We start from the raw sequence: 17,979 nt of genomic DNA on the forward strand, positions 1-17,979 counted from the left end.
TTAATTCAGTTTTATGCATACAGTGTCAGGTAACAGCAGTAGCCATTTCAAGGCATGTATGTTGTGAGATACAAATCCTGCAATTATTAGAAAGAGAAGTCTAACAATCACACAACAAATGAACAAGAAATGTTCTTAATAAACAAATGTTGTCTTTCTCCAGTGATTACTACAACTGGTCCATTTTAATCACATTCTACAACAGTGTACTTCCAACTATTAAGAATGAGAACTTTATTTCAGTGTCAAATAGAGCTATACAAATTCTCTTTAGATTGGTACTGTTACATCAAGCCTCATAAATGCTACAGACACTTGACTGCTGTGCAGTGCCATGAAACACTATAAGGCTGACAAACCTTTATGGGCCCAAATGCTTGACTGGCAAGAATAAACTTTAAAACAAGCTTTAATGCTCCTTGGTCCAGAAAATTACAAAGTTCCAAATCCAAAAGATAACAAAGAATCCAAACATCCCAAACACGCTTGGGAAACTCAGAGAAATCAGAGCAAGGGAAACAGAAGGCTGTGTGGATGACATGACAAAGGATGACGGGAAGGCTCCACAATATGTACACCACAAAAAAAAAAAAAAGAGTGGTGAGCAAACATGAGGGGAACACAGCAGCTGCCATAAGGCGAGAGGCGGGGTACACCCTGGACAGGTTGCCAGTCTGTTGCAGGGCTAACAAATAGAGACAGACAACCTTTCTCAAATGTTTCTGAATAGAAAAAACAAATGTGGATTGGATTTTTAGCTTTAATATAAAGATAAAGTACTATGCAAAGGCTTTTGGCACCTCAGATGTTCAGATTCTTCATTTAATTGTCTACAGGAGGTCACTGATATACAACCAGAGTAATACACTATCTTCAACTACAAGAACAACGACTCCTGTAACAGAAGTGTGGTGGCTGATGTTAGACAGAGAGCTAAAAGCTAAACACTTTCAGAAACTGCTTAGAAGAACTTCTGCTGTTTAACAACTGGTAGATTAAAGCTCTTTTATTTACATGCATTTGAAATCATCCTTACTTGTAGAGCCAAAACCTTTCCACGGTATGGTGCACAGAATTCACTCAACAATAAATTGGCCAATTTAATTTTGGAAAATTAACTAGGAGAGTAAATCGGCAGTTATTTACTTTAACGCTCTCTATTTACTCAGTATTGGGCAAACATATGTGAGGGTGCAGCTCTGGCTTTACAACAAGCCTCGCGCTGGAGGAATGCTATTTATCATTATCTCAACATCAGAACAGATCTGTCAGTTTTTGCAAATTTGCAGGCTGCCTCAGCAGATGTCTATCAATATAATGACTCTTGTGACCCTGAAAAAGTTCAGGCTTAGTACGCCTCCCACATCCACGGGACAAATTACACCCTGCGTGAATTAATTCAACTCCATTAAAAACCTTCATCGACATCTGCCGCTGCAGCAGTGCTCTGGCCTGCTTGTCTTGGCCTTTCTCCAGCCGAACGCCTCTTCAATTTAACTCCAATTTGGAGTTGGTGGATGTTGGCTGACAGTTTGAAGCTTCTCACTGGGATGCTGATGGGAGCGTCTTCACTCCTAAAGGAAAGTCATTCTCTCATCTGGACAGCGTTGCAAATTGCGTAAAAAGCCAGTCCGATCAAGATAATGGCTTGTGAAGGAATGAGATTAGCTTCCTTTGTAAAAAATCTGATTGTGTGGATGGGACAGTGGCATAACAAGTATGACCTTGTTGCAGGGGCCATCGGAGAAAGTAATTAGGGCTTGCATATGGGCTGCATTACCGAAGCCTTCAGCAAGGGCAGTGACGGGAGGGTCATGTCAATGCAGTTTATTGTCACAGGTAAGGCTGTCAATGTCAGTTGTGAATAATGCTCCCTGGTTAGTTAGACAGCAGACAGAGACAAAGGGCAACAAAAAAAAAAAGGCTTAAGAGACTCAGTTCAGTGTTCGCCACCACTCGAGAACACAAACAAAATGCCAAGTCAAAAACACCCCATGACATTTATTTAAGTTAACAGAGGCAGTCAGAACCTTTAAGGGTTGGCCTATAGTTATCCATTACTCCCAAATAGTTGTGGCAGATGGCTGGCAGGGGTTTCTTCCTGTTAAAAGGGAGTTTTTCCTTCTCACCCTAGCCAAATGGGTTTTTACTTTAAGCACCTTGAGGTGACGACTGTTGTGCTGTATAAATAAAACTGAATTCAACTGATGTTACTAAGATGTGCTAAGATGGGATTAGGAGCTTTAATACTTAGGAGAAACTTGACATGACTGACATGATTAGCAAGACAATGATGCCAGAAATGCCTGATATGTTTGTTTGCATGCCTGGATAACACATTACCCAGGATGTCTTATATGTCTACAACTATCACATGTCTATAACTAATTAAATATTTAATTTAAGCAAATGTTAATCGAATTAAGCAGTTCACAGATAATGAGTTTTGAGCTTTAGGCAGCCATGGGTATTTGGCTTGGCAGAGTGTTAATCCGGTCTTTTTTGCAAGGATAACACAACCAGGGTCTACTAGGTACGTTTTCAGTAAATGTTCTTGCTAATCTGACTTGAGTTAATTAAACAAAGGCTATTCTCTGTTTCTTTGGTAATTGTCAGTGGCTTATCAGAAAGTCCTTTCACACATTCTGATAAAGGAAACCAATGGACCTCACCCATTCAACGCCATCTCTGGCTTTTCTATTCCTGGTGTTATTGCTAATGAAACAAGCAAATTGGCAATGTATATGCATTCTCCATAGAACTACAGCTATGGATACTGTATGATCACTGACACAGTTTCATAGTTCACCTGTATAATTATGCCAGTACCACACATAAGTCGCTGCTGAACCGGGCAAACTGAACCATCACCTTAACAGCTACAAAGGCGATACCGAACTAAACTAATGACTGAAACTGCCGTTCACTGTAAGTGTAAGGCTCAAGATGTGCTCTCACAGTAAAAGTGTCAGCAGTAACATAGTCTCTCTAACTCCAGAAAAGTTAAGTAAATATGACACTCTGTGCTGCAGAACTATTTGTTATCTTATGGCTAAGACAGCTGCTGGTTATTGCAGAGTTCTCTCGCTACTTTATGAAAGTCTCTTTCTTTCTTGTTCTTTTAACACTTGTTATTTAGAGACGGCTACAGCGTAGGTGTTCAGAAAGGGCTATATTACATGGCTTTCAAACCATCAGAGTTATCTCACTTGCACCTACACAAGCTCTCTCACAATAAGACTTAGTATATTGATTTTGAACATGTAAGTTAATGTCGCTGTGTGGTTGCTGTGACACTGTTTGTGGATCTTATCGTTCTCAAAGAAGAGATGATGGGACAAGACGTTGTTTTTCAGGTGACAGTTAAAGCTACAAGCCCGACTGCAGCACTGTCGGCACTGCGGGGCGCTCCACTGGAGCTGGTCAGATCTCATCTACATCTGTCTGACATTGCTGAAACACATGTTTACATAAGCACACATGCATACACGTGGTTGAATTGCTGTGCATACATGTACGCCATTGTGTGTGGAAAGGCATTCACAAGGCTGATTCTCACAGACAGATCCCTCCACTCTGCAGGATGCCCTGGCATTATAAGCAGGCTTCATGAATAAGACAAGGATCAGTAATTGTTTCGAGGAGGAAGAGGGACGTGCGGTTGGTGCAGTGGGTCTTCAACTGGCTGATTGTGTCACTGTGACTGTCTATGATAATTAAAACACCCCCCCTCCCCCCCACCCCATCCTCAGTCACACTGGTGGCATTGCAAAAGACAGTAGCGGAGCTGTTATTGCTTGTCCTTCAGCTGAAAAGATCTGGTTGGCCAGAGAACTGAGAGCTTTTGTTCTGAAAGCTGAAAAATCTGGTGTCCAGCCTGTGCGGTTTTAAGCTTTGCGCCCTGGGAAATGTGTTATCTAAGCGGCGCATGCAAGAAACCCTGACATTAATCTTTAATTAAGGCCTTTACAATTTCGGACAACATGCCTGAGAGTGTGAGAGTTACTGTAGTGGATAGATATGAGCAGTGGGGAGGGCCAGGAAATATGTTATATCTTGTGGTGAGCTCATTTTGTCTCATCAAAGTCAAAGCTCTGTTGATCTGCCAAAATATTGCCTGGCTTTTTTTTTTATATATATTTATTTTTTTCCTTTTTCTCATCTGTTTGGCTAATCACGAGGCAAACTGTGAGGTAAGCTTGTCACTGAGGAAGCTTTTTTTTGTATCATTTGAGAAAATAGATAACAATCCCCAGAGGTAATAACAGCGAAACGCGCACTGTCGTTGTCTGTTTTCTACACAGTGCTATAAGTTCTACCATGAAGGTCTTCTGATAACTAAAGTGAATTTTTTTTGCACTTCTTCTTTTTCATTTTGTTTTTGGTAATTGTTTGTCGAAAGAGCCAAGTGATAAACCTGCTGGTAAAACCAGCATGCCACTGAAGCTGTTCTTGTGTTGTGACAGCTGCTGCCTGTGTGATGTTCCACAAAAAGTCCCCAAGACACAACCTGTTTCATCCTGGCAGACAATTCACATGAAAAAAGACAAGTCTCATATGAAACGAAATGGGACTTAGGTAATTGTTTTGATTACTCCTTTCCCTGTTCCCAGTTGGATGAAAGCATTACAAAGCTGAAAGTGAAGGTTTTAGGGAAGAGGAGACTGAGGAAAAGTAGCAGCACATCTCCCTGCGGCAAGATTTATTCGCTGGCAACAATGAGAGACAGATGGGAGGGTGGTGGTGGGAACAGGAGAGGGGGGACGGGGGTGGGGGGTGGGGTCACACCTTTGTGAAGCAAAGCAATTGGGAGCGATTAAACTCTCATTCGCCGTAGGGACTATACACTTTGAGGCAGAAGCTGGCTCCAGCAGCGCCTGCAGCACAGTCCCTTTTATCTCCACTCCTCAAGAAGACCCTGTAAATGCCATGGGAGTTGTTAAAGGGAAGCACGCAGTGTTCTGCTGGGCGGGTTCGTGGTTAATGTTCAACATCATGACGGCAAATGAAAAGAATTTTCTTGAGGTTGCCTGCCCTTGCAATGGATAATCTATGCAGTGAGATTGTGGCTTAGCCCATGTAATTAAACTCATGACCTACACAGCTATATGCCGTTACTTTTTTCCCCCCCATGTGTGACAGTCAGTTCCTCTACTGGTCATTTGAAGTTTGCTCTAAAAGTAAATCAACCACTCCAGACTCTCATGATGACATGTCAAACACATAGCAGAAATAAATGAGTCTTTAAAAATCAGAAACAACAACAAAACTAGAGCTACTCCTCTCCTCCAGAGAACTGCATAAAGAACTCACGTGATGAAACTGTATATTAACAGTATTAAATTATGAGACTCAGGCAGGAGTCTCTGTGTACTGAGGTTTGGAGCCGACTTTGGGATTTGTACTGAGAGTAGAAAGAAGGTGAGAGAGAACCTGGAGAGGTGGAGGTATGCTCTGCAGATAAGAGGAAACAAAGCAAGACAGAATACATGTGTGCGAATGAGACTAACAGTGGAGATGCAAGGAGCAGAGGTCATGAAGGTAGATACGTTTAAATACCTGGGGTCAACCACCCAAACCAAAGAGAGGTGAAAGAAGAGAGTGCAGGCAGGGTGGACTGGGTGACGACGAGTGTCAGAGGGGATTTGTGACAGAAGGACAGAAGCAAGAGTGAGAGGGAAGCTTTACAAGATAATAGTGGTGCTAGACCTGCTATGATCTACGTTTGGTGACAAAAAGATAGGAGGCAGAGCTGAAGATGGTAAGATTTTCACCATGAGTGACCAGAATAGACAAGATTAGAAATGAGTACATCAGAGGGAGAGCTAGGGTTGAGCTGTTTGGAGACAAAGCTAGAGAAGCAAGGGTGAGATGGTTTGGATATGTGCAGAGGAGGGATGGTAGATATAGTGGACAAAGGATATTGAATATAGAGATGCTGGGCAGAAGGAAAATAGGAAGATCACAGAGAAGAGTCATAGATGTATTGAGGGAGGATATGCAGAGGGTTGGTGTGACAGAGAAAGATACTTGGGAAATTTTTATTCAAAACAACATAAACAACATAGTCTTATGGCTAAGAATTGCTAATGCTACCCTGTCATATCCAAAGTGTGAGACCCACCTGATACTGGGATACAAACTTCAGTGTAAGAACAGCAATTTTAGGTCTGAATAATCTGCACAGAGGTCAGAAAGTGAAATATTTGCATCCAAAAATATAGTGAAAAGTATTATAGCATAGAAAGTATGAGTACACTGAAACTTTACATGCCAGATAAATGCATTCCACCACTCCTTCTATTCATGCCGTCATTCAATCGTGCTTCTCATGTTAAGAATACCAGTATACTGCTGTTTACATACAGTTGCTGATGAAAGCTGAAGCCTCCAGTCAGCACAAGTAGATTCTACTTCTCATTGCTTCGCTTTTCCACCATCTGAAAACAAAAGATGATCAAATGCGTCATATGTTTTTTTTTTGTTTACCCTCAGCCGTTTTCATCATAGTTTTGGCTGTTAGGAATGCACTCTGATTCCACAACCAGCAGCACAGGCTGGCTCAGGCATCTCAGCATCTATTGTAACTGGCTTCTCATCAACACGATAGCACCAAAATGCTCGGGGACCCCTCCATCACTGAAAGGCACACAATCACAGGTTGCTAGCCAGGTTATTACGAGTCATTCATCATCTGCACCTGCTTTGTGTTTCTCTACCTTAAGCTTCGCTTCAAATTCAATGCTTTCAAATCCCCCGTACTTGCCCATTTGCCTGTTCATTACACTTCTTTTCAGCTTCCTCAATATGTCTTTTATCTCTCCTCCACCATTTCCCCAGCTTGGCCCAACCTCAGCCAGTGCACCTGGCTGGTGGGTCTGTGCTGTAAGAGCTCCATAAAACACAAGGCACAAAATGGACCCAATCAAAAGCTATATACAACTTTGATGCTGCACTACTGTGTGCATGACAGCATATTGCATCTGCACCTTAAGAGAAGAAGCAGCCAAAATAACAAACAAGCCTCGCCCATTGTTCTTTTGATTTGCTGAACACATTGCTGCAGCTTCTTAATAGACATGTGAGGTGGAATTAAAATCCATCTACAATATTGAATTCCCAGAGAGTGCAGGACAGATCAAGAGGCAAATGAGGAAATCCACACAATCCATATCAGTTTGATATCATGTGGGGTTTTTCCTCCTGTGCAGGTTCGTGCTGGCAGCACCATGGCAACCACGGCATTGATTGGCCGATGTCTCCCACTGTGCACAGCGCAGGTCTTGTTATGTGGGATATTGGTTTTTTACTTGCCTCCCTGGCTCCTTCATGGTGTGTATTAGCCGTGGTTTCTCGGGTGCCGGGTCGTCATGTATGCTTACCTTTCATTTGGTTCTGGATGACTTTGAAGGGCAGCATGTGGAGCGAGACAGAGACGACTGTGACAAAACACTCAGAGGCTCTGAAACAGGGCCAGTGCTATCAAGTCCCAACTCCTTTATTAAACATGTCATGAAACTCCTAATATTTGTGATTGAAGTTATTGATTCTGTACCATTCCTCTATAAAAAAAGTTAGTTTGCATTCAAATTTGAAATCTAAATCTTTAGCATTGTTTGACGTTACTGATTAAATAAACTCCAGTTGTCAGTGAGAATTATTCCACTCCTTCTAATTAATATGTTATGCTTCTCTATATTTTAAAAGCACTCCCTGACTCTCTCTGATTCAGTGAAAGGTTTTATAGATAAGAGTGACATTGTTCATTTTGGTTTTGTAAAATTTTATGAAATGTTCATTCACTCACGCACTGCTGGGAAATAACCTTGTCACTTGTGTTTATCGAATTCTTGCAGAAAAGTGAAAATCCCCCAAGAACGCTTTTTTAAACGTGTTTTTTTTTTAGCTTGACAGCAGCATGGTGGCTCAGCTGTTAGTGCTGCTGCTGCCTCACAGCAAGAGAGTTTGATCCAGGATAGCCTCCTTCTGTGTGCAGTTTGCATGTTCTTTACATGCCTGTGTGGCTTTTTCTTCTGTAGTTCAGCTTTATTTAGGTTACAGCTACCGAGACACTTCTGATTATGTGATCTCTTGAATTCTAAGATTACTAATTTCTGGTTAAAAAAACCCCCAAAACCAACAACACATACATAAAAAACATACATATGAGATAATATATGTTCATGACAGCCTCCTCCATATTTTGTTCAAGTGATGATCACTAATTGTCTTCATTTGATGAATTAAACTCTCTTTGAAGTGAAGGGAAATGGACTTTGAACTTGATTTTTTTTAATTGTACGTATGCATGTGTATAAACATACATAAACATTTAGTTTCTAAAGTCACTCACTAATAAAAAATAAATTAAAAAGTAGAATCAGCTCTAGCAGATTGTGCTGATGTATCATTTTATGGCCTAGGAATGTGTAAAATGAACGATATCATCTTGGCTCTTCATATGAACTTAGAAAAAGTAAAGGAATTTATGTTGGGTTGATCATTTCTTGTATTGTTGTTGTAACAGTGCTTATTGGCAATTAATCTTATAACTGTTGGAAAACCCATTTATTTTCCCATATTAAATGGTAAATGGGCTGGTTCTTATATGAGGATTTCTACTGTACTTGAGCACTTAAGGCACCCTATACAATATGCCTCATTCACCCATTCATATAATCAAACATGGGTTTTTCTTTATTTAATTAGTTTTATTTTTTGTCATAATTTGTACATTTTGTTGTGCAACGTTCTACAAAATAAAGTTGGGTTTAAATAGATTGTTTAAGTGTATATCTACTAAGTGGAGATAACACTGCTGATAACACTGTAAATTGTAAAATGCCCGTATTTATATATAAAAAAAGATGGTGTTGTTTTTAATGCACTGGGCACATGTTAAACAGACACTTACCGTACAGAGGCTTATGTATCCATTTACACCGGCCATAAAACTTATACAGCATGTTAGACTGTATAAAGTGCCACTTTAACAACACTGTTTGCTTCAGAACGCATTTTTGCCTGACAGTGCATTTTCAGAAAATATGTGACTCGTGTTGACCAATGGGCCAAGAGCACAAAGCTTTAAACGTTACAGTACCCCCTCACACACCACCCCCAATTTCTCTGGGATCATCAGAACACTTTCATTAAGTATGCAGTAAAAAGAGCAGAAAGCTTATGAATATTGAAATGAATAATGTATGTTTTCTGCTTTAAGCTACAACTGCATCTGAGTAAAGCAGGCTCGCTCTTGCTGCAAATTTAAAGAAACTTCGAATGTCAATTATTAGTTTTAGTGAAACTGTATGTTGTAAGAGTATGATCTTTTTTTTAATGTCGTTCTTCACACTGAAGCAAAACTAGTTTAGGTAAAAGCAGATCAACATTCTTGATCGAGAGTCATGTAAATGCTGTTTAGTTATCCGCTGGGCTTTCAAAGCAACGATTCAAGCCCCAACACACTGCAGACATATATTCAGTATGTTGTGATCCATTGAGCTCACTGGTGTGTCTTAGAAGTCAGTGCACAACAAAGTAAGCATTCATTTGTTTAATCTAACTTATTTTTAAATACAGCATTTACAATACAACATTTGAAATGATATGTATAAAAAAATATATGTCATCTTACAATACAGTACCAATTAGAGAACGATGGAAAGTAAAACAGACACAGAAACAACATCTTAACACACCCGCTCCACTTAACAATATACAGCATGTCAACTCCAAACTTTGTGAATGGTAGGCTTCTACGTACAGACTCAGAACAATTTCATTAGCAGAAGCTGAACAATAATTCATAGATCCTTACATACAAAAGGAGTTGTTTTATCCACTGAAAATGCTTCTGTTCATGCACTTTGTACATGCTCCACTGGAAGACAGCTCACATTTCATATAACTCCCACACATCACGTTCACACAGTCATCATTTACTCAGAGCTTTGGGGACTAGACCTTCAAAGCCAATATAACTGAACAACTTAGATAGTTAGTTTCCTGCAGTGAGGTTTGATGCAGTTACTCTTTGATTTTAGACAATTGCAACCTTAAGAAAATTAAAGGGCCCTTTAAGTATTAAGACAAACGTATAATGGATCCTTTTCACGCGGTTCACCCAAGGCCATAGTATGAACTGAGGTTTCCAAACATATTGCCAATAGCAAAGAATGCTCTGCACAGCAGTTTGCTGATATTCTTCTGAGGAATTTATTCAGGCTTTGTTGATCCTCAAGATGTAAATCTGTCCATAATTCTGCAGTGTGCGGCTACTTTTAGCTGACATCTTATTTCATATAAAGATCAGACAGCAATTTCTCTTCCAGAAATATCACCTTCACAACATGGTTGCACTGCTTGGAGATGAGGCTTATTAAAGCTATCCATTACCACTTGTGCAACAGCTAACTGCCCTGTGGTAACATCATGTGTTTATAGCTCATAGGCAGGTAATAAGCAGGTGAAACTGGGTTGAATTGGCACCGCAATGCGTGTCACGAAGGATGCCACACACACACACAGCACAATGTAAATTGTGCTTCCAAGCATCATCCATTCAAACAACATCCCCTCCAAGGAGCTGATCCATGCAGGTCCTGGAATCATTTACTAAAATGAATAGTGGTTTTCTCAGGGAAATGTTGAGGAAAAACAATAAGCCGTATTGTAAGGTGATGGGCATTCTAATTTCATTTCAGGTAGTACATGGGGGATTTGCTCAGGGAGAATTTCAAGATTGCAGTACAAGCCAATCTGTGAAAGGTCTCGATCTGTAACACTGAACAAGACCTTGAGGGAAAACACGAAACAGGTGGCTATCACACAAGCGGAACAAAGCTGTACAAAACTGTTCCAGCATGCTTAATGATGACCTGCGTGCGCTGCATGTTCCTAAAGAACATCGGTACAATGTAAACATTTCTTGCCACCACTTCAATTTAGAAACTAATGTGACATATAGCAGATTCTGATCACACAACAGCATGGTACTGAACTGCTTTGGGTATCATGGCAATGATAAGTTAACATGCCACGTCTCTGCTTAATTCTTAGAAGGTTAGCAGATTAACAATATTGAGCAATGAGGGGGAGCCCAAAAGCATCTTCAGGGGAAACTCAAGCAAGTTCCCCCAAAAGAAACTGTATGAACAGAGATCAAAGATCACGGAGAAGCAACCATGTAAGAGCAGAAACAGTGAAGGAGTGAGAGCCCAGCACTGGGGAAAGAACGAATTGAGATCTTATAGCTCCAGGGAAGATGTTGTTTTGCTGGTGTAGAGAGTGAGGCAAACACAGACCAATTTACTAGGAGGAAAACTGTGTTGTTAAAAAAGAAAGAAAAAAAAAGAAAGAGTCGTATGAGCAGACCTGGCCCATTTCTCACTGTGCAATCTAATCTCAGCTCTTGGAGAAGATGGGCGAACACAAACAGTGCTCTCCCGTCAGCAGCGCTGACAGGATATACAGTGTTTGAAAAAGAGCTCAACTCAGTCACACATCTGCCTTACCCGTAACTAAGAAGACGATTAAACAGGAAAGAATATTTAAAGCAGAGAAATCTGGTGTTACTTGATGAATATTCAAGGCAACAATGACCTCTGACACTTCCTGATGAGATTTCGAGCTGGAAAATGATTAAGGGTCAAGAGGGGACATCCTCAGAGAGAAATCCAAGGGCTACACTTTTGCCAGTTCATTGTCCGTCATGATAAAAAAACAAAAAAAACAAAGAAACAAACAACAAAAAAAACCTACAGGATTTTCAATAAGGTGGTTGTTTAAAGAATACCATGTTACACTTAATAATAAGTCCTTCAATTATAAATTAGTACGTCATAATACTCCGAAACAAAAAACTGCAGCAAATCAGTAGTACACTGTCCTACAAATAAAATTTGTGTTCATCATTTACATGAAGTGCCTTCCTGAAAAGCTTTCAAAAACATTCCTAAATAATATATAGTTATTTTAATTACTAATGGGTGAGTGGGTGTGATGACTGAGCGTAGTATCAGCTCAACAGTTTCTAAAATTTGACAGTTATTAAATATCAATGATACTGTACACCAAATGGACGCATAATCATGCATTTATGACCTAGACGGTGTTCAATGCGGTGCTTGTCTTTCACAGTTATCATTTTGAGCATATTAAATGTGTGAATGTATGAAGAAAAACTCTTAATGACTACACTTTCAACTGAATTTCCCCACAACTTTCCCATGAAAAAAAAAAGCCAACACAAAAACTCTGCTCGATCTCTCAAAAACTTTCCACATTTTTTTAAAAGTATGCCTGAACTCCACTGCTGTTACTGCTGGGCGCCGTAAGCAAAAGACACATTATTATGTATTTAGTGCTTTGGCAACCATGTAAGAGCAGCAACAGGATAAAATTATATTTTGGATAACTGAGCTTAACAACACTGAGAAACAGCATGCTGTATATCAGACTGGAGATAGAGAGTACAAAATAGTATGTTTTAGTCTTTTCATGGTATTTTGTTACAGAAACAAAATACTGAAATTGTAAACCATATTTTCCTTTGGGCAGGAGAATAGTCAAAGCAAAACAAAAACCCAACAATCAGAACATTATGACATGATATTACTTAAAGCTGCTAAACAATAACAGTGAATTATCACCCAGCCGTGTATTAAGGATCGCTATCAAAAGCTGAAATGGATAAACTCCTGTAACACTTCAACATGTGTTGATGAACACTTTGAGGTCAGCTGAACAGTCCTTGAGAATGACTGTGAAGATGCTCCACTAAGAGTACAACTTGCAGGTAAAAAACTATAGATTGATTTGGCAATCAAAACGAGTATCAATAAATACATATAAAATGAATAAATAAATCTGGAAATACATACATTACTAAATAATAATAAAAACCTTTGCCTTTATGACATATTAAAAGTCTCTGTATAGTCATCATTGGCTGGGGGGTTGTGTAGTCCATAAACTTATACTTCTGATAATGAGCCATTCTTTCTGGCTGCCTGTGACCACAATGCGTACACACTCAATGTCAAAGGCTATTTTGTGGTCTACGTCATGGACCTCAATGTTGCCATTTTTAAACTCTCCTAATGTGATATAAGAGGAACACTGTTTGCCTTTTTTAGTCCCAACTAATTTCTCTCCTACTTCCAGAGCTCCGTGATGAAGAATGTCATTCTGCCGGTCGTCAGACCCAGTAACAATCTTAATTTTACTGATTTTGGTAGATTTGTTAAAGACTACAATAAAGAAATCTCCAGTGGAGGGAGGTTTTCCCCAAAAGTATTCGTCCACTGTGCTGTAAGCCTTGGTGGCGTCATAGTTTTCAAAGACATTGATGTTTGTGTAAAGGCTGGCGGGGGGGTTGTCGGGAATGTCTATGGAGTCTTCCTCAAAGTCATCGTCCTTCAGCTTGTTCTCAGCACCCTTGTAAGAGGAGTAGTAGCCCATGTGCTGAAACAGTGAAGGCTTGAAGCGGATCACGTCCTTCTGTGCCAGCAGGCCTCTGAAGTGGATGAGGAGCCAGTCGCAGGGCATTTCCTGGTAGAACATGAGCAGGAAATGAGCCAGGCGCGGCAGGTCTCTGGAGTGATACAGCTTCCCGATGTAGCCCAGCTTGGAGAATTCCAACATCACCCAGTAGGAACCTTCTCTGGAGGTGATCACCTTCTTCAGTGCCGTCAGGAAGTTCCTGGAGCAGCGCACATCATCCTCTAACATCATGTAGAAGTCGGAGAGGTTTGTGCAGAAGTTGAGCAGGAAAGCGTAGTCCACGTTCTGCTTGGAGCGGAAACGGACCCTGTCCTCTGGGTCGTTATAGTTCCTTTTCAATCCGTCCAGAGACGGATAGTACTCCTCTGGAGCTTGGATTACTAAGAGACGTCCAGCTATGATGTGGTGTGCAAACTTCCTGGTGATTTCCTGCACCAGGTTCTCACACCAGACCAGGTCGAAGTCCGCCAGATGGACGACAACCACAATCTCTTTCAGTTCCTCGTAACTGGACTGATCAAATATGGATTTGATCGTTTCCAGGAGGTAGTTTCCTCTTTTTCTTTTGACAGATGAGAGCCCGATGGTGAGATACTCTGTGAATAAAAAATATGAATGTCAACTTTGACCACTATTTCCAAAAACATCTTTAAAGGACAGGTTTCAGATGAACTGCATAAGTTTCAACGCTGTCTGAGAAAATATACTCCCAAAATTGTAAACGTGAAATTAGAGTTTAAATAAATTTATTTCACGGTATGCTTATTAGTTGCTTCCTGAGCCTTCAAATGGTCATCAGCTGATCTCTATTTACAATCAGCCCTTATCACATGACCAAAGTTCCAGCGTAGTTGAAAGTCACTTTGAATTCAAACTATGTCAAAGTCCACCAGTAGTATTTGAGAAAATAAATGTAATACAAATTTTTGAATGCATTTGTATTTATCTAAAGCATTTTCTAAATATTTTTGCTGAATAAACAATTGTGCTCAGTGCTCACTTATTTAACGGCACACAGTTATTGTCTATGAGGGAAAATAGACATAAAAGCTTTGTGAATAAAGCACAAAGCACTAAAGAAGAATTTAATGTTGAGGTAAAGAAGCCCCTGTGGAGCAGTTTCGCTTTATTGCTATGCTTTAAATCCCAATGTCACAGATTTTAAATTTAATTTTGCATCCTCTGCTTGCAAATACAATTCACTGTAATTTGCCCCGGCCCATGAAAGACTCAATGTAAATTTCTATTAAAAAGAAACAGTAAACTTACTCTTGCGGTTCAGTGGGGTACCAGCGAGATAGCGATATGTGACGTTAATGGTTCCAGAGAAATTACTCAGGTCTCTGAAGGTGTGAACGTATCGTTCTGAGCTTGAAGGGTGGACTGATGTTTCCCTAAGCTGCCTTTTATCCCCTTCCTGGAGCAAAACATTAAAAAAAAAACACACACACACATTATAAACTGATGTACACAAAAGAAATCTGCAAAAAAAATCTAATTATGCAAATTATTAAAGTTCCCAATTATCAAATAAATAAAGTATTTCACATCGCAGCATCAAATAAGGTGGACATCAGATGTTTCCTTTTACAAGTAAATGAAAAGTAAAAAAATTGTGTCTTGGCATATTATACATATTTAAACATTTCCGCAGAAAACATGGAAAACCTGTTTAAGTTAAGTTTAAGACTGAAATCATTTTCCTTCATTATTGAAGCTCTTTGACATGCATTAACATCTATTGATTTTCAGAGTATTCAGTTTAAATTCAGTTCAAGTCTATTGTATGTACAATCGCAACAGCACCAAATCACAACAAGGGTTGCTTCCAGGTGTTTTAAAGTGTATAGCTTAGTAGCTAGCAGTACTTTTATCCTGTAATTAAGCTTCTTTATGTGCAAAAATTAAAAGAACAATTTTCCTATTTTCCTGATCAGAAGAAGAAGAACTAGATACATTTTGTGAAGAGCCAGGTCGATGGATAGCTGAGAAATAGTATATATATATATATGTATAGTATGTGTATTAGGGTTTGTGTATATTAGGATACTGCTGATCATTTCAGTACTGGATAAAACTTTACAAGGCTTCTAAACATACAGAACCACTGATACAGCCTTAAACTCATGAAAAACATTGCAGTTGACAGTGCAGCCCCTCACACACCCCAAATCTGTGTTTGACCAGGAACATTTGACTATTTTGTGCAGTTCATCCTCAGCAGACATACCCCTATGTTGTGAAACTTCATATTACATACATTTTTTCAAGTATTCAAATTTAGCTAAGTAGCTTTAAACACTATTTTCTCAAGTGTGCCTCGGAAAACACATTTCTTTCTGCTTTATATTGATATCAAATCTATTGACATGACACAACTAAACCTCCATTTCAGAAGACGAAAGAAATATTTAAACCCCTGCAGGCAGTGAGGAGAAAAAGCAAACCACCTTAATATTTTAAAGAACAAACACTGATAATATACTGAGATCAACAAGAGTTGCTGGCATCATGAATAAATGATAAATCATAAAGATGATCTCAATGTGTCCACCTCATTAAAATTTAAATATGTCTCTCTTACAAAAGAGCAACTGTACATCAAACAGGAAGCACGTCTGGAAATGTGGTCAAGTGTTCATCAAGAAGACATCCAGAAGAAATGCAAACATAAAGTGTCTAATGCTCTGTAAAAAACACTTCTGCAAATGCGCATACGTAGAACAATTGACTAACCAGCACGTAGCCATCTTCAATGTAAAGGTTCAGGAAGAGGAGGAAGGTGATGAGGAAACCGAGGAAGGGAATAGTGGAGCGTTTCCTCAGACATCTCATCTTGTCCAGGGATTTCCACATCAGCCTCATGCTCTATACAGTATTGCTGAGATCTGCACGAAATAAACATGAGCAAAAACACATCACACAAGACAGAAGTGTATGCTTTGAATTTCATCAGCCACCGATTCTGCAGATAATTTGCCTTTAGCAGACTGTTGTGAGATTTTAGCAACATAAGACCATCTTTCATGTATTATTATCCCCCACAAGTGTAATGGGTAATGGTTTTTTTATTGTACACAAATACATTAATAAACACTGAGCAGTAAATTTGTTCAGTTCCCGTTCCCCTTTAATCTATTTTTAGGTCTTCAGTGATGAAGGCTCATGCCATTTCTGACAGCACACATTTCAGTGCTTTCTTGGTCAAAGAAAACAATGCTTCTTCCTGCTTTCATCAGCTAGCAAACTCCTTCATAGTGGAATAATGATTGTAGATTACAGGCCACCATCACTCAAGAGGAGAGGAAAATTCAATTTTCAATCACGTCTCTTTATTTTCGATTTCTGGTCGATAAAAGAAAGAAATGAAAAGACACAAAGGGCAAAAGAAGAGAGAGCAAAATGGGTGAACGGTTTTTTTTATAGCTAGTCAGTAGGTATTTTCTAAAGCTGCAAAAAAATAAGTACTTTCAATAATCTATTAACTACAATGACATATTTTTGCTTCCCATCGTAGGTAAAGTCTTCCTTTCTGTCAGTGCAAAATTCAAAAGTACTGAATCTGTAAAAAGGGCAAAAAGTCAAAACATTTTAGAACTGTCACGGCATTTTCTGTTCTGCGTTACTGGTACTACTACTGGTTTTTATCCAAAGGACATCATTGTTGGTTTTGTTCAATTAACCAATCAGATTTAAGGCAGCTTTGGTTGCATGCAGTAAATGGATTGGTTTGTCTATAGCACTCAAAGCACTTTATACAACCTTCCCAAATTCACCAAAGCAATTTTTTCTACGCCTAAGTGCTTTCTATCTAACAATCACACATCAGAGAGCAACTTGGGGTTCAAATTGCGTGCAGACTGGAGCAGCCAGGGATCAAACCACCAACCCTCCAATTAGTGGATGACCTGCTCTGTCTCCTGAGCTACAGCCACCCTTAAAGCAGAACATGCATATAGCATCATAAATTCCTAAACATTAACTAGTGAACTTAAAAAACAAATCTTGATTGGATACACTGGCCCAAAAGCCCCCAAAATCTGCTGAGTTAACAGATTAGCCAATGGGTTCCCAGAGTGACGCGTCAGGAACTGAATCATTTTTAATGGTGATGCACAAAACAGTTTCTTCATCCTTTAAAAGCTATAGATACATCTATCTATCAGTCTGTCTTGTTACAATTACTTATTATAACTACTAGTTATCTACAAAATCTCAGGCTTCAGGTCAAAAACTTATAATTTTATATAAAGACATTTTAGGTTTTATTTTAGTACTATGATGGATTGGGAAATGGTGACCTTGGTCGCCAAGCAAGCACTCACATTCACAATCTTTATTGAATCCTGTAAACCATTCTCAATGTCTGCTTTTAACTACTATTTTAACTACTATTACTAACAGTGCAAGGACAACAGTGGGATTATGAAGGAAGAGGAGAAGCACAATATAGCACCATTTATAGACTTGTGC

General features: G+C 39.4%; 1 protein-coding gene across 2 annotated transcripts in view; it reads right to left on the reverse strand.

Annotated features, from left to right (window-relative positions):
• Positions 1 to 9,550: 9,550 nt before the first annotated feature.
• The window catches only part of mgat4c (mgat4 family member C), a 109,744-nt gene continuing 101,315 nt past the window's right edge, over positions 9,551 to 17,979 (reverse strand). For both annotated transcript variants that reach the window (XM_006782339.3, XM_035915383.2), the window contains 3 exons: positions 16,243 to 16,394; positions 14,776 to 14,923; positions 9,551 to 14,102 (listed from right to left, as the gene is read on the reverse strand). In XM_006782339.3, the coding sequence (XP_006782402.2) occupies positions 12,946 to 14,102; positions 14,776 to 14,923; positions 16,243 to 16,371 (1,434 nt within the window). In that variant the 5' untranslated portion in view covers positions 16,372 to 16,394 and the 3' untranslated portion in view covers positions 9,551 to 12,945. The remainder of the gene's footprint in view (positions 14,103 to 14,775; positions 14,924 to 16,242; positions 16,395 to 17,979) is intronic.

Source organism: Neolamprologus brichardi, chromosome 7 (assembly GCF_056152115.1).
Source record: "Neolamprologus brichardi isolate AB-2024 chromosome 7, ASM5615211v1, whole genome shotgun sequence".
NCBI classification, from domain to species: domain Eukaryota; kingdom Metazoa; phylum Chordata; class Actinopteri; order Cichliformes; family Cichlidae; genus Neolamprologus; species Neolamprologus brichardi.